The sequence below is a fragment of the Zonotrichia albicollis genome, chromosome 1, assembly GCF_047830755.1.
Source record: "Zonotrichia albicollis isolate bZonAlb1 chromosome 1, bZonAlb1.hap1, whole genome shotgun sequence".
In the NCBI taxonomy this organism is placed as follows: Eukaryota; Metazoa; Chordata; class Aves; order Passeriformes; family Passerellidae; genus Zonotrichia; species Zonotrichia albicollis.
Window position 1 is genome coordinate 65,550,486 of NC_133819.1, and position 24,267 is coordinate 65,574,752.

Below are 24,267 nucleotides of genomic sequence, written 5' to 3' on the forward strand. Positions count from 1 at the left end.
GTTCTTCCTATTATGCTTCACTCTGTTTCCAGATCCCCATTTCCTGTCACAGCTACTTGTTCAGCTACTTTGTTTGCACACAGGAGACAGCTCGTGTGACAAGTGCCCGCTGCAACCCTTTGGGCACTGTCTGAGAGAAAAAGCTGAAATATCTTACAGTCTTCTGCCTGGTGACAGCCTACTTGTTCCTTACCACTGCACTGCTCAGTATGTCTTTGATCTACACTTCTCTTGGGCAACACACACAGCGTGCATTTTGTACTTAGTCCTCCCTGTTGTTTCAATTTACATTGTTAAAGCAGCCATAAACCACTTTATGCACCTTGGGTATGCTTGACAAACACATAATTCCAAGGGCTTGCCTGGTGCAAGTGTTCTTCCCCTGGTTAGGAATCACCTACGAGATTCATGTCTACAGAGTCTAAGGAGTGTAAAATCTCCAGCATCCCTTGGCATGGTGGTGCATGGAGGCCGTGACAGGGCTTGACTGGTCGTTCTTCAAATTTCCATCTTTCTCAGGGTTTTGCATTCTTCATAACAGAGTTGAAGAGGCCAAAGAGAGTATGGTAGTGAGAACATCAATTTGAATTTTATCTTGCATTTAATAAAAAAGGAGTGTTTGAAAGCTGAACATGAGCCAGGGCTCAGGGGGACTTCATCACTTTCTACAGTGCCCTGAAAGGAGGGTGTAGCCAGGTGGGGAGCAGCCTCTTGTACCCGTCTCCAGTCAACCAGCAATGGTACCAGTCAACCAGCAATGGGACAAGAGGACATAGTCTCAAGCTGCACCAGGGGAAGTCTAGTTTGGAAATTAGAAATAATTTATTCACAGAAAAGGTGATTAGACATTGGAATGGGCTGTCCAGAGAGGTGGTGGAGACACTGCCCCCGCAGGTGTTTAAGGAAGGACTCAACATGACACTCAGTGCCATAGTCTAGTAGTTGACATGGTGCATCATCAGTGGGACTCGAAGATTTCAAAGGTCTTTTCCAACCTAACCGATCCTGTGATTCTGTGAAGGCAGTATTTCGTTGTCATACAGCCCATGGCTGCCCTCTTCTCACATGCATCACAGATTGTTCCTGCCCAGCAGGCTTGGCCCCCACCTGCACTTGGAAGGTCACACCTTGCTTTCATTTAAGTGGACACAATGCCAGGGTGAGCAGCTCCGGGCCCTGGCGGCTGAGGGAGGGTGAGGGGGGCTGAGCAGGGCTGACGGGGACTGAGGGAGGCTGAGAGGGGCTGAGGCGGGCTGAGTGAGGTTGAGGGAAGCTGAGGCGGGCTGAAGGAGGCTTGGGGCGGGGGGGCTGAGGGGGGCCGAGGCGGGCTGAAGCAGGCTGAGGGGGGGCTGAAGGAGGGCTGAAGGAGGCTGAGGCGGGCTGAAGGAGGGCTGAAGGAGGCTGAGGCGGGCTGAAGGGGGCTGAAGGAGGCTGAGGCGGGCTGAAGCAGGCTGAGGGGGGCTGAAGGAGGGCTGAAGGAGGCTGAGGCGGGCTGAAGGAGGCTGAGGCGGGCTGAAGCAGGCTGAGGGGGGGGGGCTGAAGGAGGCTAAAGCGGGCTGAAGGAAGCTGAGGCGGGCTGAAGGAGGCTGAGGGGGGCTGAAGCAGGCTGAGGCAGCCCCGCCACCGGCCCCAGCGCGCCCCGCGACCCCGCGGGCACGGCGGGGGGCGCCAGAGAGTGAGCACAACACGGGCCCGCGCAGCCATGGCGGCGCTGATTGGCGGCGGCGGCGGCCCGCAGCCATGAGAGGCGTCCTCTGATTGGTCCGCAGGTGCGGGCCCGGGCGGGGCGGGGCGGCAGAGGGTACATAAGGAGGGAGCGGGGCGGGCGGCGCGCAGGCGGTGAGGGGCGCGGGACGGGCGCTGCTGGGGTCCGGGTGTGGGCGGCGGCGGGCGACGCGTGCGGAGCTCAGCCCGTGGCGACAGCGACAGCGCGGCCGCTCTGGGTGTCCGTGGCGGTAGCAGCGGAACCGGCTGTCTCCAACCATGCTGTGCTATGTGACCAGGCCGGACGCGGTGGTGATGGAGGTGGAGGTAGAGGCGAAAGCCAACGGCGAGGACTGCCTGAACCAGGTGAGGGGCTTCTCTCCGCCGCCCGCCCGCCAGGCGCCAGCTCTCGGGGCGGGGGCTGTGGCGGGCGCAGCGGTGACCACGGGGCAGCGCCGAGAGCTGGTGCCCGGCGGCCGCACGGCTCCCCTGGCAGCCCGCCGCCCTCTCCCCGCGGCGGGGCCCGGGCGCCGGGCGAGGGGCGGCGGTGGCGCGGGGCTGGGCCGTGCGGGGGCGGCCGCGGCGGTGGGGGCGGGGAGCGCCGCAGTCTCCCCGCTTCTCTTACGGTTTTGGTTTCTTATTTTGATTTTCCGGTTTTTTCTTTTTTTTTTTTCCCAACCCTTTCTCCATGTTGAATGCAGAAGGTGCTGCATCCCACGCCACGGGGCTCTCCAGCCCCTCTCCCGTGGGAAGCGCAGGCCCGGGCCTCGCCACTGAATCCCGCTGGAAGTGTCCCCGGGAGGGGACAGGAGTGGGGCCACAGGCGGGGCATGTAGCACCCACTGCATCCAGCCCTCTCCATCCGGGCCCGAGCGGGCTGGAGCTGCCGGCCAGGTGCATTCTCGCCTTTCCGTCACCACCGCCTGGCTGTGGCTGCCGTGGGGATGCTGGGGGGACACAGACGAGCAGTCCGGTGTGCTGCTGGCACCTCAGTAAAACTTGTGGGTGACTGTACTTCGTCACTCCTCCTTGCCCAGCAAGTGCTGTTGGCTATGATGTTGAGGAGCAGATACTCTCCTCTTGTGGAAATCCACTGACCCTCTGAAGTGTCTGTCCTGAGGGTGAAATTTGACCGTGGAAGCCCATGTGTATTTTGGCTAGTGGAGAAATTCCTAGTTCATGCTTAGTGCTTTTTTTTTCTGGGCTGTTTTGTATGCAACCTAAAATCCCAGTGATTAAGCCTTTGTATTTAAGTGAGCAGTCTGAAAGACCACTTCAGATGTTACTTTTCATTGTCATGTAGCCTGATTGTAAAGAATCTTATTCTTTCAGGTTTGCAGAAGGTTGGGGATTATAGAAGTTGATTATTTTGGACTGCAGTTCACTGGCAGCAAAGGGGAGAATCTATGGCTGAATTTGAGGAACAGGATCTCCCAGCAGATGGATGGTTTAGCCCCTTATCGATTGAAACTGAGAGTCAAGTTTTTTGTTGAGCCACATCTTATCTTACAGGAACAGACAAGGTGAGTAAATACGGTTGTAAGCACATTTAATTTAATATTTTGCTTCCAATTTCTGTAACTTAAAAAAGTGATTGCATGCTGGGTTTTACTTTTTTTTATCATATGGTAATTTTTGCGTGACTTTTCTATGTAGTTTTAAAATCTTAGTGTTTTTGAAGTTTATTGCTTTGTTTTAATAAAAAATTTATTAAATTGGCAACATTAAGCTTCGTGTAGGTGACAGTAAGCAATGAGTGTAATTTTTTCGGCACTTAGTGTTGAAACTGGAAGAAACTAAGTTACAGTAGCAAACTTTTTATATGGTATTTTTGTGTCCGATAGTAACCTCTGTTCTGTGGTGTTACTCTAGGTCATTCTGAACCACTAGTACAGAAAGGCAGGAAATAATTCCTCCCACAGTGCAAAAAAACTTGCTGAATTCCTTTTTGTCTGGTATTATGTTACAGTAACTTTCATATAGCTACAGGCCCTTAGAGGCTACAAAAGAAACAGCTGTCTGGCTGCTTCTGTGGCAAGTCCTCTTAACTAAATTGTCCTACTGTTATTAAATCAGAAGGAATAGCCTTCTAAAATTAGTAGGGAACGCTTGCTTTTTCTCCTTGAGTTTGATTACCACATGAATTGCATTGGAATTATCTTTAAAGAATGCTGTACACATGTGTATTTAATGTTGACCTTCCAACTACTTTTTCATGTTAGTTTTGGATGGTACAGTTAATAGGAATGGGGCCAATTGAAATCTACTGTCTGTATGGTAATGCCAAAACCCATTTTCACTACTCACCTGAGCTTGTTACTCTCAGAATCATTAACTTAGTCGTTTCAGAATTAAGACCATGAGTACAACATGGTGCTTTTGCACAGAATGTCTAAAAAACTTGGTCAGAGGCTTACAGTCTGATGTTTATTTCATAGGAAAAAGGTTTTGAATTTAATTTTTGATCTAATGTGTAGGGGAGAGGCTTTTGGGGGGCAGTGGTTCCAGCTCATCAATATGGTTGAAGTTTTCAGAATGCTTTGGTGGTAGACCATGGTTGTCCTGGATAATAGTTTGTTAGGCAAATGCATTTAAACTGAATTCCAGTTCTGATATACTTTTATTTAGGAAATACTTTCTGCTATCCCTGGAATATAGTGGTGTATTTTTCCTTAAAGAAACTCTTATTTAAATGTTCTTGGTAAGTATAAAACCAAATAACAAATGGGATTTGAGTTGAACAAAAGGAGCCACTCGATTTCATACCTGATGAGGCGAAAGAGATTACCCTGAGCATGTCAGATGTGTCTCTGCTCACAAAGCAAATCAGGGTGAAAATCTGAGGAAACCTCCAAGTGGCATTTTTATGCTATCATTGATGAATGCTTGTTCAACTTCACAAGGCTTTTACAGATGTCTGTGTCCCTGCCTTCAGCACTGTCGATGCAAGACCTGGCAGGAGGTGCAAGTTAATAGAGAGGTTGAACTGGTGAAACATGCCCCAAGGGCCTCAAATACTGGCTTGTGTAGCTAAAATGTAACAGTTTGTACACCTACATCAAAGCAGCAAGTATTTCTCCACTGTAAAGATGACTTAAAAGGATGTAGGTGGGGCAGGCTTTCTTTTATGTGTTGAGACTGTTCTGAAACTAATATTTTTAACAAACAATTTAAAAATTAACCCAATCTTATGCACCAGAAGGAGATATATTAAAACCAAATACAAGTTTTATGTCAAGTTGTAATAACTGCCTTTTAGTTGTATATGCCCAGTAGTCCACATGTAGCAGGTCTAAAAAAATTCCAGTGCCTCTGGTAAATGTCTTCTCCTGGATTGTTGACACTGAGTTTTAGTAGGCTTTTTTTCCTGCTTAGGTCTGCTTGAGGATTTACATATGTGTGTAACTGTGAATTCATACTTAGTGTGTGTAAACATGAAGGAGAAGATTAAAAACTTGTAAACCTGTGGCCAAACTCAAAAATCAATAAGTATATCATAGACTTGCAAGGATTAGCTGTGCAATTAAAGCTGACACATTGTTTCATCTTTATCTGCAAAGTCTTGATGAAGAAAGTGATGGGTATCCTTAGTTTCCTTCAGCTGTTGTGTCCATATTTGATGTGTAGGGTTTTTCTGGCAGAGCTGTTGCTTTGTGGTTCTGTGTGTGAAGAACACTGGGGAAGTTTTCCAGTCTTTTGCTTGCAGCTTCTGATCCTGTTTTTACATATAAATTAGATGCATGTTGAGACCGCTTTTGAAATCTGAGAAGCTGCAAGTAATTCTTAATTTTGTTGATGTGCTTCATCATGATTATAGTGGCAAGCGTTGTGACTGAGTGAAAAAGCAAAGGGTTTTTTCTATATCCTTAGGAACCTTTGCCAACCCCAGTGTCAGTGCTTCATTGGAGACCCTTGCCTTGCACTGGAGTTTTAAACTCAGGTGTGTGTTTGTTTGTAGCAATTGAATGTTCAGGTTTCTACATGCTGTGAAAGCCAATCTGGCAGCAGAACGTCGACCTCTGCTTCTGTTATCTTTATCAGCCCAGAGGAAGATTGCAGCCAATTTTAATATTCTTATACAAGGCAGCCTTCTTGCTGCAGAGCACAAAGACAGCAGGTTATAATTTTACCTCTGACCACTGTGGCAACAAACTACATTCGCTAAGTGTTTTGGGAATCTGAGAAGTGCATGGAGAAACCCTTTCTACCACACTTTTTTACAGGGTTAAAAGCAGTTTATTTCTATTCTTCTTTGGATCTCAACTTTTAGGTTTTTTATTTGACTACCTGGTACTGAACTGCACCACATGATTTCATAGTTTAGACTTGTTTTCAATGGAATAAAAGTGCTTCAGTGCAAGAATGTCATTCAAATTTAATCTGCTGCTGTCAGAGATTTACAGACAAGTCTGAGATGTGAACAGCGTGCTGCTTTAGAGGAGTTAGAGCTAGCTGTAAGTTTTCTTTAGCATGGAAAATCACACTGGCTTGAAAAGGATTGTTGCCTCTTTGCTCAAAGACACATGTGATGGTCCAAGATCGAGATCATAACTCTGGCTTGTGTCTTGCTCATTTTCACTGTTTTGTATTTCTTTGATAGGTCGTGCAACAGTTAGGGGTGGAAAAAAAGCAAACCTACTTTTCACTCCTTTGCTGAATGACTTGTGGGTGGTTCATGTATCAAATGTTGTGAAGTGTTGAATTGCAGTAAGGAGCCAGGGCTTAGAGAAAGGATTATACTTGGCTAGTCGGAATTTTCAGGAGACTTTTTGCCGAGGGTGGGGCGGGAGGAGAGGAGGTGCCCAGGAGCCGTGCGGGTGTCGGGGCGGGGAGCGGGAGTGGCCGCGGCCCGAGAGGCAGCTCCGGTGTGAGACAGCGCAGCCCTGCCCTGGGCAGAGAGCTCCGGGCGGCCGCAGGTTGCTGTGGAGCCTGGAAACCTGTACCCATGGTGCCCGGCAGCAGCCTGGGAGAATGATGGGGCTAGGTTTTAAATTCAGCATTATTTGTCTTGTGTAGCGCGACTAAAAGTCAAATATTCACATGAAAGCTACAAAATATGTCAAATTCTGGCGAGCCACACAGTATCATGAAGCGTTCAAAAGAACTGTGTTTTGCCAACCTTGAAAGTGGCAATTATTGTTTTTGAGGTTGTTAAAACATTGTGTGATGTTTGCCAGTATTTTAATTATATTTTCAAAGTACAATTTTTGCTGTGTTGTCCAGTTGTATTGATGAACTAGTTAAAATTAAGAGTGGCCTTAGATGTGTTGAGGAGTCGGATACATACAACAGGATGGTTTTCTTGCTTTTTATCCTATAACATTGGGTAGCCAGCGCAGCAATGGTGTTGCCTTTGTTTACCAGGCAATGAAAGCGTGTGTGATTGACACTGGGATGAGTTTAATGGATTTGTCTATGTCAGAGTTAATTGCAGTTGGTAACCTTTTATCCAGTCTGTTATGAGCAATGACGAACATAGATAATGAGGAGCATAAAAAAAAGAAAAAAACATTGCTTTTTTTTAAGGTAGGGTGGCCTTGTCTGCTTTTAAAAACAGAATTATTTTCTATAGATTTAGAAATTTTTATCAATATATTTTTAGGGAGAACAATTATCCCTCTTAATTTTGATTTTAGACTACAGAGCAGTAAATGTACTGTACGGTAGGAAAGAGCATCAACCCCAAAGAGAACAGGTAGTTCCTTGGGAGGCATGCCAAGATTCTTGCCAGTAGTCTGGCAAGAGAATGAGGTCTTTTGGCTATGCTTCTAGTGGTCATTAGTCATATGCAGACACCTCTTTGGTAAAGGATTGGGGTTTGTCACTTCCTCCACTGACAGTTAAATTTAGAGCTTAAATTTTTTTGCTGCCTATTTGCTCTGTTTCCCTTGTCTTGATTAAAAAATATTAGTAGAAGCTACTAGTAGTGGTGCAGAGCCTTGATTCCTAACACACATAATTGTCTTCAATGAGATACAAAAGAAAATATGATCTTGTGTTACACGTATTTTTTATAGTATTTTTTTGCGGAGTTGTCACTGCCAGTTCATTTGGATGAACACTACCTAGGTGATTTACCCCCTCTTGGAATTCCATTGTAGTGAAGTACTGATGTCTGTTTCTGGTAGCAGTATTCAGTATTGTCAGCCTGCATAAATTGCTTCAGAAGGAGGCAAAAAGCAATTAATGTGATTGATATCTGGGTATGTGGCTTTGGTTTGATAGCTATACGTTTTTGTGAAATGGACCATCTGCTGAAATCTTGCAACCTCCCCTTTCTACAGTTTTTGTATCAAATTATTTACATCCAACTGCAATACATTAATCGCACCACATTTGATTTTACTGTTTTGTATGTACATAAATCTTAAATTATGTGCAGAACATGGATCCAAAAATAAGGATGCAAAATGAATCTAAAATCACCAGTGTAGCTAATGCTTGAAGAAAATCTGGTCTTGTTCTAATTGCAAAACTTCTCTTTGTTCTTTTGGAAAGGAAGAAATCTGTCTGGGCAGTGACTGATGGAGTGTAGCTTTAGCAAACTTAATGTGTTGCCCTCTAGTCAGTGTGCTTAAGTGGTGTTTTGAGCTGCCAAACTCAGAGGAAAATGCTCCACAATTGAATGCACAGGTATGTGAAGGTAGCATAGGGTTTAGGGGGGCAGAAAAGGCAATTTTGGGTTACACAGACTGTCTTTTGTGCTGATGCTGTCACATGTACAGAACTTGGGCTATAAGTGCCATGGGAAGTTCTCTTTGTCCTTAAAGCTGCCACTGGTTGATCAATGTCCCAAGGCGTCTGGCAGGTGTTAGCATGACTGGGAGTCACAGCAATTGATGGGCAAAGTTCAGAGTTGTGGAGATTTAAAGACTAAACAAACCCTTGGCGAGGGTAGTAAAAAGCTGCAGAATGTGCTAAGGGATTGTTGGGCGGGGGGTAGGAACAGTCAGACATGCCTTTGGTCTGACTTCACTTCTCAAATTTGTAACATGTAATATTAATGTATCAAGTGCAACTGAAGTGTGAATGATGCAGAAACAAAAACATTTCGTTTCTTATATGGTGGACAAGCTTCAGATTTTCTCCCAGCAATGCTGGAAATGCAACCTTTAGGGAATGTAAAAACAGTCCAGTTTTTAGATTTAACAGTTCATTGTTCTAAAACTTGCTAGGTAAGAATTCCAGTAAGTCTAAAATACTAGTGCTGAAATACATTTTTTCCAAGGAATTATCTTTTACTGTACAACCTGACTATCTTTAGAGGTGAGAAAAGTTTTAATTTTTTTTAACCATATCTAAAGGTTCCAAAAGAGAGACAGGATGGTGGATTGTGTATGAAGTGATTAGGTCACAATCTAATTTACAAAAACTTAGATAAATCCTTTCTTGTAACTAATAGTATCTGTGACATGAGCATGTTTTCTACAAGACAGTCTAATGGGTCCTTTAGAATTTGCAGAATTAGATAAGGAACTGCATCAGGGATCCTGATGCTTTAGTTTTGCTTGACTGTATTCAGCAATAAAATCACATTCTTAGGCCTTTTTCTTTAAGGGTCAAAAGACTTTGTTTAGTTTAGTGTTAAAAACAATTAAGTCTGTGTTTGTTATCAGATCGTGGCTAGTGTCATGTTTTGGACCTTTGAAGAGGAATGATTTTACAATGGATATTAATATAACTTTGAAGGAGTGTGCTCTGCAGCAGGATGGGCTAATCCAAACCACTTTTTCTGATGTGTTCATAACCCTCACTGTCTTTCAGTTTCTAGGTGCCTTTTCTTTGTCAAACACACTTAGAGTCTGAACAAACACAAAACCTCCAAGAAAAACAAAAAATCCCACCAACACACACATACAAAAAGTTCAGGTAGCACATTCTCTGCTGCCTTTGGTTCAGGCCATCTGCTTTAACAGGTCAGTGTGAAGTCATTCACTGCCCTGTTATGGGTGCAGTTTAGGTCATTTAGGTGCAGATGGATTGAATTTGCATAGCTAGTTACTTTGCAATAACCGTCCTTTATATGTGCTGTTTGTTCTATTTATAAAAAAAATGCAAAGTAGCTGAGTATTTGTGAGATGTTTTCCTTTATGTGATGTGAGCCAGTTAAGGGAAGTTACTGCACATTAGCTGATGTGATGCTACTTCACGTTGTGCTTTAAACCCATTTGTCTTCCTGTGCCATTACTGGCTTTGTAGTAATGGAATGTGACAAGCCATGCATCTGCTGTATCTGTAATTCATCTGTATTTGCAGGAGCAGTATTTTGTTTTTCAGCTCCCCTTGAGGTGTCAATAAACTCTTCCCAGTAAGGGCAGAACTCTTGACTTTACCCTGTGTAGTCAGTGCTGTCATATGAAAAAGCCCCTGAAGATACAATATTTTAGGTGTGGTAGTTGCAAATGTGTTTTAGCTAATGAGAAAAAAAGTCTAATCTGTCTTTGAAATTGTTTAATTAGTACTTAAAATTACTGGAAATCCTGTTCTAGTATTGTCAGAGGATCAAGAGTGCATAAGAAGCTGTTTATTTTATGAAATGTTGATTAGACTTAGGGAAAGGCCTACTATTTCAATTTATTTTGGCCCTAGTGTTTTCCTAATTTATACTGAATTCTTTAAATCTATGTGCTGAGCACAAAAAAGTCTGTACAACTAAATAATCTTAAAAGGCCACAGATATGCCCTTTTGGGCCCCAAGCCCAAAGAGCTGTGACTCTGCAAGGTAGGAGAGACACATGGGAGCAGAGGTTTGACTCTCAGAAAAACAGCCTAAAGAAGGAATAACCTGCTGACAGTGGACACAACTCTGTCTGAAGGTCTGGTCCCCTTGCCACCTCAAGTGTGTCCTGCACAGTGTGAGGACATTGGCTTCCCCCAGACCCCCTCTAGAGCTGCTGAAGGGTGTGGGTTGATGTTTAGACTTGAGAGTGACGCAATGAGGCACTTGCATCACAACGTGCATGATGCTGTAGCATGACAAATGGTTTGCAAAGGGAAGTGTTGGAGCTGTGAATCCTTGCAGGAAGTGGACTGTAGGAAAGCTTGCAGGACAATTTAATACCAAATCTGTTTTGTCCTGATTAAAAAAAATGTGGATATGAGACTTCTTTTGGGCGGGTATCTTCTTAGTTGCAACATTTACCAATAGAGCTAAGAAAGAACTCAACTTTTGTGAGTTCTGTATTTACTCATAATTCTGAAAAAAGTCCTATTTGCCTTGTTGTACAGAGGAATTATAGAATGCTACAACAGAATATATGTAAGGCTCAAAATTCCAATTGGAAGGAAAGCTTATCACTTATTAGCTTCTTCAGCTTCAGTGATGAGAGGTTAAATACAGAGCTTCAGTAAAGCTTTTCTTAAAAGTAGATTCAACTTCATTTTAGAAGAGTAAATGTTGTGTTCCTGTGGAAGCCAAGACACATCCCTGTGGGTGCTAGGCTTCATTTATTGAAAGATTTTTTTTCTGTGATACATAATACTCCATCTGGCTTCCATACATACGTTGAGCCTTAAATGGTAAAAAATTTATATTGTGTCCCCTGAAGGAAAACAAGGATGATCTGTAGAAGTTAGGCCAACCCATAGGGGATTATGACATGCTGCTGCTAATGTTGGTGACAATGTTGATTTGTCTGTCAAGTAACCTATTAGATAATGAAGAGCAGCTTTTTGAGTTTTCAGCAAGCTGTCAAACCTGTCTTGGTCTCAAGTGCAAAGGTTGATCTGACGAATGCTTACGCCATAGCTGTTTTTCTGTTTCATTCCCCAATGCCTTTTCAGGTATTTCAAGTTGCTCTGTTAATCCTGTTCTTGGCAAAAACACCGGGGCTGCAGGGGCATTTCCAGTGTGTAGAGAGAGTATGGCTTCCCCTCTTGCATAACAGAAGTGTGAATGTTTTCAGATGCTTTTCCCAAATTTGCTTTTGTGAAATGAAGAATAACCTGTAAGTCACAACAAAAATGTAAACATGGGAAACGAATTGAAATCTTTCATTGATACTTTACTCACTAAATTGAAATTACTAAGTGGCCTTAGGAGTTAAAGCAGTTCTCATTAAGGATGATGGTGAAGTGCTCTTTTCCTTTAGCAGTGATTTTAGATGCCACCTTCAGTTGTAGCTTTGTTTTTAAGAGTAAGTAAAGAATAAGATGGAGGCTCTTTTCTTTGCCTCATGCCAGGCTTTATCTCCTTGGTGCATTCATTGCAAATTCTTCATTACCAAACATAGCTGGGATGTTGCTTGTTACATGTCTTGATTACAGATATCATGTAACACTTTGTGTGAGCAAATGTTTCTGATTGTGTTGCAGGCATATGTTTTTCTTGCATATAAAAGAAGATCTTCTTGCTGGTAATCTTCAGTGTTCTTCAGAGCATGCAATTGAACTTAGTGCATTGTTGGCACAGATGAAGTTTGGAGATTATAACCAGAACACTGCCAAGTACAATTATGAGGAGTTGTGTGCAAAAGAGCTCACCACTACCATTTTGGAGAGGTAAAAAGCACAATGATCTAGTTTCCTTTTTGGAGACCAACAGCAGAAGATTTTGTTATGCATTTAATGGCTGGTGATATAGTGTAAATGAGTAATTTTACAGTAATAGCTTTGGAGTTCAAAATCTCCAACCTGAATGTCTGATGTTCTGATTTCAGTTAAATTTTTAAGCTCAGTTATGAGGTGATTTTTTTGGCTAGTTGGTTGGTTTTTTCTTAGGAAAACTCTGGTAGGTGAGGAAATGCAGATATATTTAAGTATCTGGGACAGAGTATTTAAATTGTAAATCTGTCTTAGACCTGTACTTGTGAATGAAGGAATTTATTTGGCTTAGTACCCTTACTCTGAAAAGTAAACAGAATCCTGAAACATCTTCATAGCTCCTGAATATCAGGAAACATTGTGTGTCTTCCTTTTCTGTAGTGTTTTCTTTAACTATAAACTTAATGGTAGCTCAGGGAAATATGTTGGGGCTGGTGGTGTTATTTGGAAAGCTTTGATTACGTGTAGCTTTTTAATTTCTAAGCAAATGCACAATATTTTCTCCTTGACATTCTTAGGATGTTTTGGTAATTCTCAACAATTTCCAGTTCATAATTGCTGGAAATCTATAGACAGATAAAGCAGGTCAGGAGCATTTACTAATCTGTTTAACTAGGTCATCTAAAAACCCATGTTAAAGCTGCTGACAGTAACAGCAGGTATTTGAATTATTTCACCTATCCTTAATCTTTTTATCAACAGCATTATTACCAAGCACAAGGAGCTAGAAGGTCTAAGTCAAGCATCTGCTGAATACCAGATTCTCCAGATTGTTACAACACTGGAGAACTATGGGGTAGAATGGCACTCAGTGAGAGATAGTGAAGGGCAAAAACTCCTTATTGGTGTTGGGCCTGAAGGCATATCCATCTGCAAAGATGACTTCAGTCCAATCAACAGGTATGTGTTTCCTGGAACTGTTTGCATGATTGATTTTTCAAAAACACGGAGCACACCCCTAGTTTTCACATCAATACACAAAATGGCTCTGAGAATGACTAAAAGTGACTATTGAGATGTAGGGTCTGAGGGCAGTACCTGCTTGTAATCAAGATAAAGAAGTGACCTTAATAATCTTGATTTTTATTAATATTTTTGAGCCAGCATCTTTAGTCAGCATTGCTGAATACCATTAGAAATCATTGTAACTTCTGATAAAAATGCACTGTAATAGTTAGTGGAAAATGCCCTAACCCTTAACAACTAAATAACCTTTCTTTTTTTGACACAAATTTATAGGATTGCTTATCCTGTTGTTCAAATGGCAACTCAGTCTGGAAAGAATGTATATCTGACTGTTACCAAGGAGTCTGGTAATAGTGTGGTTCTCCTGTTTAAGATGATCAGTACAAGGGCAGCAAGCGGACTCTACAGAGCAATTACAGAGACACATGCATTTTACAGGTCAGTATTGCCCCTAGAGTCATGTGCTGCTGCTCTTCTCCAGTGTTTGATCTAAGTGCTTGAGCAGCCAGCAGTCTAACTGCACTTTGGAAATAGTCTGCAAAATTCCACTGTCTTTGCAGCCTCTCTTTTCCTTTAAAGTCCAGAAGCTGAACAGGTTTTTGCTACTTTCCGTTTTGTGGGATGGGGCTAACAAGAAAAATAAGTAAAATTTCCCCACTGTGAATAACAGCATTTCAGAGTATAAGCTTTTTATGTTCCTTGATACTTAATAAACAATACATACATTTTTTGTTCCTGTGTAAGAGAGAGAATGAGAGCAGTGGGGAAGATCTGGTCATTCAGAATGTGTAGATCCTTTATTTGGCTCCTTCAGTTGTTAGGTTATCTGTATGCCACCTTCCCATCCCATATATTTAAACCTTCTTACAGTTCCTCTGTCCTTGCTCACATGCTCAGGACATGTGATTCTGCTCCAGGCCAGCAGCTATCCACTGTTTCTGTCCTCTTTGAGGTTGGGGTGCTATACTCATTTGTTGGTGGGCAACTTTTCAACCCCCTTTCGTTCCCATGTGGTGTCCAACACTTATCTGTAAGACTAGCTCTCAAACACACTTAGTGTTTTCTTGAAATTAACTACCACATCCTAATTTCAATTACTTCTTGATCTTTGTATCTGCTTACAATTTTCTGTTCTTTGCAGTTTGATTTTAATTTAAGCAGAATTTTAGTTTGGCAATAGCATTTGGCTATAAGCTTAGATCTTGGACCTTAGGCCCTGTGAGGCTGTAGTTCTTCTGTTCTGTTTGTGCTTTCCTTCCTATGTTGTCTAGAGAAGTGATATGCCTTAATTGGCTTCTGGAAATTCAACTGGATCACTGAAATAGGTGACAAGCATGGTTAGGGTAGCTGAAATGCACAGTGGCAAATACAAATGCCTTAATTCTCTCTACTCCATTTACACTGGTTCCCTTCAGAATGGCATAATACTAGCATGTAAGGTACTGGGTGGAAATTGTGTTAAAAACATTACTTGATTCTATGATAAAAATTGAGAACCAAAGACTCTTAACTGGAATTCTTTAGGGCAACGTTTGGAAATGCCATGCAAAAAGGTATTGCCAGGCTGAACTGTGGATTAGGCAACTGTTTGCTTTTTACTAGCATAATTCTTTTAAGTCTCTTTCATAGGCTGACTCCATTTTACCAGACACTTCACATTTTGAGGATGTAAAGTAATTGTCACTTTTCATTTTACACTTTTCAAAGGAGAATTTTCATGCAAAGATCGTTCAAGAGCTTAAATATTACCTCAGATGGTTTAAATTGCTTTAATTTCAGTGCTTTTACTTCAACTTTGGGAACAAATTACTGTAGGATCATTCTATTGGTCTTAACTAACCAAGTTTGCATTTGTCCTGTTGCTTTATAGGTGTGACACTGTCACCAGTGCTGTCATGATGCAGTATAGTCGAGACTTAAAGGGTCATCTAGCATCTCTATTTCTAAATGAAAACATTAATCTTGGTAAAAAATATGTCTTTGATATCAAAAGAACATCAAAAGAAGTTTATGATCATGCAAGGCGAGCTCTTTATAATGCTGGCATTGTGGATCTTGTTTCAAGAAGTGATCAAACCCCACCAAGTTCCCCTCTTAAGTCTTCAGAAAGCAGCATGAACTGTGACAACTGCGAGGGTCTCAGCTGCCAACAAACAAAAGCCCTGCAAGAGAAGCTGCGCAAGCTGAAGGAGTCCATGCTTTGTATGGTGTGTTGTGAAGAAGAGATAAATTCAACCTTCTGTCCCTGTGGCCACACAGTTTGCTGCAAGTCCTGTGCTTCCCAGTTACAGGTAAATGCAGTGCTATTAAGTTATGAGTTACCATTTTGTGTGGAAGGTTTGATTTTTTTTATATTTGATGGTCATAGATTAATATGTTCGTGTTGATGGTCATAGATTAATATGTTTGTGTCTAGTAAAACTACTAAAATTTTTTTGTGGCAAACTAATTTCAGAGAGCATTCTGTCTAAATGATGTGCTAATGTAATTTGTGGTGAGGCTAAGAATGAGCTGCATGCTTCCAGCCATACCCTGTATAAACATGGGATGATGGAAAAAATGCTGTTACTGTGTATGTAAAGTCTCCAGGAAGTGCAGAGACTCCCAAAACACAAAGTAAATTAATTTCCCAATGTTTTTCCTTTCCAGTCGTGTCCTGTTTGCAGATCTCGTGTAGAGCATGTCCAGCACGTGTACTTGCCAACCCACACCAGTCTTCTCAATCTGACTGTGATATGATCTCCGTACACACTTCAAATGCATCATGTACTCTTCAAACTGCACTAATAACAAATGCAACCATTGATTGTGAAGAAGGCAATCACTCTGGCACCTATCCACAATCAGAAGCAAAAAAAAAAATATATGGCATTTTTAAACATAAACATTCTTTGTTCAGCATGTCCTAAATGGTTTGGGACATCTTCTGAGAGTAGAAGTGTAATTGATTCATGTTCTTTAAAGAATGATCCATAAGTTTGTAGCACGGCAGTGTTGCCACAAAGCTCGGTAACCCTGGAGAAATGTGGTGGACACATGCAGATGTACCTGGCAAAAGCAACACAGCCGTTTCTTTTACATGCTCTAAATCCTTTTTAGTACAGTTGCACTGTTTATTTTAATAGTAAGACTTGCTTTTACACATACCAGTTTAGTAAGGTTCATAGCTTCTGCTTTTAGTAAACTGCTTTTAAGAGGAGAGATCTCTTTTTAAAAAATTAGTTCTTAAACTTAAGTTACAAGGCTTCAATAAGCAGCTGTGCTTAACTCAGAATTCTATTACACAGAAAACAATTCTGAGGGAATAGCTTTGGAAAGGGAGGACAAGATTGTTAATCTTCAAGTATTGAGGGTGGGTCAGGAAAGTCTTGTGGTTGCCAGTGTCCTGTGGAAGCACTGCCATGGCAGTTCATTCACAGCTCTCAGTGGGCAGGGTATTCCCAGTTTTCCCACAGTCCACTTCTGGCTGGTGGTCTTGGAAGCTGCAGGCAACTGCTCTTCAAGTTGGCTTTATTTTTGAAGACTGATTTTAAACTATTAAACATACACCAGTAATCTACTAGGGTTTTGTATAATTTTAAATGCTTTCTTCAGTTAGCATCTTTAGCAGGAAATTACTTACCCAATAAAATGTTTTTGATTTCCACTCCCCCTACTTGGGCATTTTGGGCTCTGGTTTCCTAGTGTCTTCTCCAGGGTACAGAGAGAACTGGAGACCATGTTTGGGTGCAATACTGGCTTAATCAAAGCTAGAAAAGTACACTGTCACTTTACTGAAATTCTCTGACTATACTTTTCATATTGCCTTAATGTAGCAGTAATGTGTGTTTATGCATCTGTTTCTTTGCACAGACATTTTGTCAAAATATTAAAACTCTACTTTTTTATGACACATTAGCATATAAACCTTACTCTGAGAGGGTATTTATTTTTTCACTTTGTAAAGAAAATTTTTTTTCCTCATGAAGCAAGAGCTTTGTCCTATATTGTAGGCAGCTTCTGTCTTTTTTATATTCAGATTAATAAAGGACTTTAAAAATCTTTGTGTTATTGCTGTGACTGATTTTCTTCTGATATTCATCTGAGGCATTACTGAACTGAAAACACAATGCAGTATTTTCATGCTTAGAGTCTTGAATATTTTGTCATGTTTGAGGTAATGAGGTTTTCTCAAGTGCATGCAAAGGAGGGAAGAAAACTGACATTTGTTACAGACAGTGAACTTTAAAACAGCTGACATATTCAAACTTGTAGCATAGCCTTCCAAATTGACCTTGTGAAGAATATTTTCTACAATAAATTTCCCCAAATCTGGGGCAATATACCTGGAGGTATATTACAGTGGAATGAGAGAAATTAAAAAAATGCAGCTTGAGAGTAGAGGGTTGGAGTTTCAGTAGTCCTGTCTAGCAAGTTTTTGATTACAGATGTGTTGGTGTCAGTGTTTTGGTTGGAACTATTCAGACTTGCTAACTCCTTTTACATTGTTGGAGAGATGGTGCTTCAGCACTTCAGGGCTGTGCTGTGCAATGAAAAGGAAGGAGTGGGTGTACAAGTGTGCTCAGAGAACACTGTCCAGCTATTGTACCAGCATACAGTGGTACTTGAGCAAACTTTGTGTGCCAAGATTACAACTGTATTATGTTAGTAACATCTAATTCATTATGGCAGCTGGCTGAAATGGATTGTAAATTAATATAAATAGATGTTAATACAGAAATCTGATTTAAAGCATGCAACATTATCAAGCTGTTAAAATAGGCAAGCATGAACTCTAGGTCCTTGTAATTAAATTGACTATGTAATTAGACCTTGCTTATACAAATAATTCCAGTAGTTAGAACTCTAATCAAGGTAGGGCTTGAAACCGGTTATAAGGCAGTGGTGGAATTTGGCCAAATCCTATGCCTTCTGTAAACATACCCTGTTTAGTGTTAGAAAGCTGTGAGGTCTGAGTGCAGGCAGGAGCCTGGCCTGGTGCAGGCTGTGCCTGAAGCTGCTGGGAGCCTGGTTCTGTCTTGGCAAAACAAAGTGTACAGCAACAAGCGAAGGCTGATGGACTTTGCCAGCTAGGAGGGGTTTTCCAGTCAGTGGGGGTTTGTGGTTTTTTAAATAAAATTATGTTACCTCTTCTGAGAATTGAGCAGCAGCCCAGCTGCTGTACAACACCCCTACACAAGCCTCACTTGGTTTATATGTATGAAAAAATTTCATGCAAATCAGTGCAAGGATAGCTTTGATTTGTTCACAGACTTCTTTCTTCAGAGGCATTGCTTGAAATGTAGTTGACTATGCCCTGCTAGGAAAGTTTTGCTTAACCATCCAGTACTGCTGTGACTTGGGTTGCTCAATGTTTGTAGGTCGAGTACACTTTATTGCAAGGAGTATCTATGTCATGTCCATGTAAGCTGCTGGCTGCTGTGGAGAGTAAAGGAAACAACAGGAAAACTTGGAACTTCACACGCCATTTATTCATACTGCAGAAAAAGTCAGGTCTTGTTTGCTGAAATGCTGTCTTCTTCAAAGATGCTTTGAATGTTGCAATGGATGGAGGGGGGGAGGAAACCCCAGAATCCCAAATGAGAAAACAACAGCACTGTTTGTGGGAGTAACTGGAACGTGTGTCCTTTATGCTTCTTGCTCAGGAGCACTGATCACAAAGCTTCATTTGGCACCTCTCACACGTAAGTCAGCTCCTGTACCAATATCTTCTACCCAAAGCTGGTACAACTTGGCAAGAAAACACATGGAACATTCAGTTTTTATTTATCTTCAGAATTGCAGAGCAGCTGTTATAATCCCATTGGGTGTGTGCAATGACACTTTAAAGTGCTATAGTCTCAAATTTCCCCCACAACTACCTACATGGGAAAAACTCACCTTGGGAGACAACATGACTTGCTGGGTCAGTTTGAGCCAGAGCCTTGCTAGTGACATGCACCTCCTGAGGGCAGAACAGCATTTAAGAGCAGCCCTGCAGGGAGAGGGTTCCATGTAGGAGACCTGGAGAAGATAAAGTAGTTGCACTTGTGTGTTATTAATAAATAAGGCAGGGCTGTGAAGTTCCAAGCTTCCAGCAGTATCTCCCTGGCTTTCATCCTCCCCTGGCTGCACCAAGGTCTCTGTTTATGGAGAGCTCACTTGGCGAGGGGTTCCAAAGGCAGCACGTTGAGATGTTCCAAGCTGTTATAAAGGCACAGCTCCATCCTCCAGCTCATAGTTGCTCATTTCAAGCTACATACAAAATGTTCAAATGCTAAAGAACTGTAGAATGAAGACTTCTGTATTTTTAAATTATTTTGATTTCTTCCCCAAGTGCCATAAAAGCATGTACACAGCAGTATATGTGGAGATTTATTTCCTTGCTAAATCAGCAGTGTTGCTTTCCTAAGAGAATGCCCTTGGGGGAAAATTCTCATCTGTCAGCCTATGCTGTTTCATTTCACAGCAGCACGCTGGCACGTTGATCAAAGACAGGGAAAATAACAGCTCAGATTTCCTGTGTATGCTTTTGAACAACAAACTCCATGGAGTGTTAAAATTATGAATTGACAAATTTTAGCTTCAGTAATGCCTGGTCAAACATCCTTCTGGAATCACCACCACCATTTTCAGTGAAAGAATGCTGTAGTGCCAGGCAAATGCTTCAATCACTTTGTGCCCTCAGATTCAGCCAGCTGGAGCCTGTTAAATCAGAATGTAGGAACTGACAAATAGGTTTAAAAAGTAAAACTGTAGAGAGGAAAACCCCCACAGCCTGGAGTACACTCCTAGAAGAAAGGTAGACCTTCCAAGGCAAGGCCTGAGCAGAGTTTTGCTGGAGGAAACTTGGGTGGAGGCTCCCCCAATGGAGTCCAGGGCTGTGGCTTCCCATGGGACAGGTGGTGTGATAGGAGCATCACTGACCCTTAGCAAGAAGGACTGGGTGGGATGTAGACTAGGAGAGGAAGGAGAGGACCAGGCAGGACTGGGGGCATGCTGGGGCAGGCAAGCCACTGCCAGGCCAGTAATTCCCCAGGTAAACTCCCACTGGAGCATTCTCCAGACAGGCTACAGCCAAACCTCCCTGTCTGCAAGGAGCCATGAGAATCACACAACTGCAAAGGTAAACATCAGCTGGGACCCCATGGTTCAACATGACCTTCAGCAATACTGGGTGGTAAAAGCTACCATGGTTTCTGGGTCTCCTGGTTTCCTGCAAGGGGTGGTGAGATCTAGGAAGAGGCGCCAGGAGGAATGTTGAGGAGGGACTCTCACAGCCGCAGTTAAAGGAGTCACTGGTTGGTGCAGTAGTAGGAAAATGCGAATTGTGACAACTCTGAAAACTCTCTCCATGTGAGAGTGGGACACGAGGGATCCAAATGATTGAACTGGTAGTCCTGGGTGCTCAGGGATGGTGAGCAGGGTTCAGCATGACCTCTGGTTCATGGGGACTTTTGGAGGCTGGCCAGCAGCAAACTCAAAGCACTCATGCATTTGCCAAGTTCCTGAAAGATAAAGGTCAAGCAAATAGACCATACCAGCTTTCTCAGAGTTTAACAACAGGTCACTTGCTGATTTCTCATCAACTCAAAGAATTCATTTCAGCTGCTTGGATGCTGGGCTGGGTGGGGAATCAATCTGATCCTGATTTCTGTGCCTTCACTTGCCCCTCTCCTGAGTGACCTGATTTAACATGTTTGCTATTTGCTAACCCTTCCTTATTCTTGAAGACTCTTCTGTTCTCTTACCAGTAATTTCTGGAATCCAGGCTCTGAAGCCAGCCCTTCTTCATCTAGCAGCTGTTCTCATAGACTCTGTTCCAGGAAAGAATCTGACTTGCTTTGGCCAATCCTGCCCAGTGAGGATGGCAAACACACCACCCCCAGCTCTTTCTGTGCCTTGTCAGGAGTGCAAAGGGCACCATCTCTGGCAGCAAGAAAAAAGGAAGGCAGCATAAAATAATCTTTCCTCTCACCATTGGGGTGTCTAAATAAGACTGTTTGTAGCTGCCCTGTCAGGATCACTCAGTGGTTCCAATAGGAATAACAAGGTGTGCATGTGTGTGAAGGGGTTTGCCAGCTCTGCTTATCCAGTAGTTTGTGTCTGGCTTCCCTGCTTCAAATCAAGCCAATGCAGGTAACAAGAGCCAGTAACATGGCAACTTTTTACATAAACAGGCTTGCCAGAGCCAGATCTTCCTCTCTCCTGCCAGAAAGCTGTTTGTCTGAGGAATCCATGCATCTGGCACCAAATCCCAATCATAGCACTAAAACTGTGGAAATTACAGAGACATTGGCACCTCATCTGAAGAGACAGTACTTGTTTTCCTTGTTTAGAACTATAAATAGTCAATAGAGGACTCTCATTCAAGCAGTATTGATGATTGAAATAAACCAGCACAGAGACAGGGCCAAAAATTGGACTTGTGTTGCAAAGCCAAACCAGCTCTTGCTTCAGAAGCTAAAGTTCCAAAAGGGCAATGCAAAAAAGCAAACTGGCCCTGAAGGTACACTGACACACTTCCTCTCCCTGTGTGACCCTCAAACTGCTTGCCTAGGTCACTGTTTGAACTGGAATTTTTTTTAAAATGCCTTCAGCTCTGCTGTGGTTTGAGCAGCTGACTTCCTCCTTCCCCTCCCCAAAGCCCACAGAGGGAAGCGATACTGGAGTGGCCTGGGAGCACCCTGCCTGAGCAGCCCACTGACACCATGCATGCTCTGCAAGTGCAGGTGCAGGGCCTTTATATTTAGCACACTGCAAGTGGTGCTTTACAACCTTATCAGGAGAGCTCTCCAGCCCTGGGGGACACAGGCATTTGAACCTCCCTTGGTGACAAAGAAGTAAATGACAACAGTTGTTCTATTCCATGGGTGAAAAATGCCTCTGCTAGCTACAACAGGAGGAAAAAGGCTTTCTGTTTAGGAAAGAGAGAGAGGGAGAGAAAAAAAGATTAGTTTCTGTTTTTAAGAATAACTGACAGCTTCTTCTTGGAGAAGATTGGTAGGAATAAAAAGTGTGGAAGAACTTCTGAAAGGAAAAAAGAGACAGAAATATGCTACCACAATGGATGCTGTTACCCAAAAGACCATGATGCTGGGTAGGTTATCAACTGTGCAAGTTCTGGTACTTCCCCCTCAAATCCTGTTCCTACCTGAAGAATTTCCCTCAAAATTAACTGCCATGTTCCTCAAGCCAGGGTCATAGAATCACAGAATCATGGAATTGTTGCATTGCAAGGGACCTTAAAAACCATCTCGTTCTGACCCCATCTGCCAGGAGCAGGGACACCTTCCACGACCAGATTGCTCAGAGCCCCATCTATCCTGGCCTTGAACACTTCCAGGGATGGGGCACCCACAGCTTCTCTGGGCACCCTGTCCCTGTGCCTCACTATCCTCACAGTAAAGAATTTCCTCAAAATATCTAATCCAAACCTGCCCTCTTTTCATTAAAAGCCATTTCCCCTTGTCGTATCATTGCATTCCTTTCTTAAAAGTTCCTCTCCAGCTCTCTTGTAGGCTCCCTTTAGGCACTGTGAGGTGCTCCAAGGTGTCCCTGGAGCCTTCTCTTCTCCCAGCTGAATGACCCCAGCTCTCTCAGCCTATCTGTGTGGCAGAGGTGCTCCAACCCTCTCAGCATCTTTGTGCCCCCTTCATGGTCATTATTTCATGCTCATGGATTGCAAACAATAGTTCCTCTCTCTGGCAGGGAGCTCTGTAGTGATGGAAAGAGGCAGAGTAACACCAGGAACCGAGCACAGTCTAGTGACTGTAAAATCACAGCTCTTGCTGAAAATCATGTCCTTGAGTGGGAGGGGAACATGTGACTGTGGAAAAAGAAACTAACAGGGGTAAGGAACAAGTGACAAGAAGAAACAGGGAAACTCCCCCAAAACTAAATACCTTGCAGTGGTTTCTAATAATAAATTGCACCATATTGTGTTTCTTTTCTCACTCTTGGCTATGCAAATGTTAAATTAACAATCCCAAGCTGCTAAACCCTTCGTTATGTAATACCAGTCACATGGAAACAACGTTGTTTTGCTGTAGATACAGTCCTCATGGCTAATCCTCAGCTGAGTGTTGTCTCCCTGGCTTTCTTATAAAAACTTGAGTCCTTTGGGATTGCACTGGGGCACGTTTGTCCTTGGAGCCTTTACTTGCACAGCCTGTTTGTGAAAAGGATACAGCACTGTTGCATGAAATATTCCGCAGCTTCACCACCAACTTACTGGATATCTACCAGTAAATATTATCCAACTGCAAGGTGATATTTCACTCTCTTAGGACTATTCCTGATTGCCCCACACGGTTGCAAACTCCCTTTTCTACATCCAGTGCATCCCTATCAAAATACATTTATCTGAAGCTTAATTTCCATGGTGGTGGATATCTTTATGAAAGGATATTTTATTGAAAAATTTCTTAAAATGTAATGTCCTGGCTTCAGTATAGTGTTCTGCCCTCCACAGCTACCAGCTCCTTTACTTATAATCTTCTTGCTCTCCCTTCCTCCACAAAACACTCCCCTGCTTATCACCCCTGGCTCAGTCTCATGTTTTTGAGTGTCCTTTTCTGCACTCTGTGTTTCTTGGATCCAAATTCCGGAAGCATGCCAGCTTCCACAACTCTGTATCACCTTCTGCCTGCATGCTGTATTCTTTGATATAAGCAGTATTTCCATCACTCTTAATTCAAGCCAAATCCCTAAATCCCTACAGTCACCTACTGCATTTTGGTTCTTCCTACAAATTGCCTCCTCTGATCTTCTGCCTTTTTTTACAAAGGCCATGGATGCATTTTTTAAAGCATGAGATGGCACAGTGTGGGTACTTGGATCTCTGATTAACTGAATATCAAAGAAAAATAAGACAGCTGGCCTTCCAGATGTGTAGTCCAAAACTGGTGATGCTACTAATGTCTTTCTGAAGAAAAAGCCAAACAGATAGCTAAAGTACAGTCAGTTACTCTGGGATTTTCCCAGTGATATTCTTGAATCTACAAAGGCTTTGAGAGGAAACATGTCTCTAGCTAACTCATCCAAGGTAAGAAAGAATTTACAGCAATGTTTCCT

At 42.7% G+C, this 24,267-nt stretch overlaps 1 protein-coding gene across 1 annotated transcript; it reads left to right on the plus strand.

Moving 5' to 3' along the window:
- Window positions 1-1,830: 1,830 nt before the first annotated feature.
- On the plus strand, window positions 1,831-17,253 carry MYLIP (myosin regulatory light chain interacting protein). The gene is made up of 7 exons (XM_074543185.1): window positions 1,831-2,070; window positions 3,037-3,227; window positions 12,019-12,204; window positions 12,949-13,146; window positions 13,486-13,650; window positions 15,083-15,503; window positions 15,862-17,253. Exons 1-7 carry the CDS (start codon window positions 1,984-1,986, stop codon window positions 15,949-15,951), a joined length of 1,338 nt encoding a protein of 445 aa, XP_074399286.1. The 5' UTR covers window positions 1,831-1,983; the 3' UTR covers window positions 15,952-17,253.
- Window positions 17,254-24,267: the final 7,014 nt, after the last annotated feature.

Coding starts and splice junctions, on each gene's coding strand:
- MYLIP (XM_074543185.1), top strand. CDS start 1,984: ATGCTGTGCTATGTGACCAGGCCGGACGCGGTGGTGATGGAGGTGGAG. Junction 2,071..3,036: donor GCGAGGACTGCCTGAACCAG/GTGAGGGGCTTC, acceptor TTATTCTTTCAG/GTTTGCAGAAGGTTGGGGAT. Junction 3,228..12,018: donor ATCTTACAGGAACAGACAAG/GTGAGTAAATAC, acceptor ATTGTGTTGCAG/GCATATGTTTTTCTTGCATA.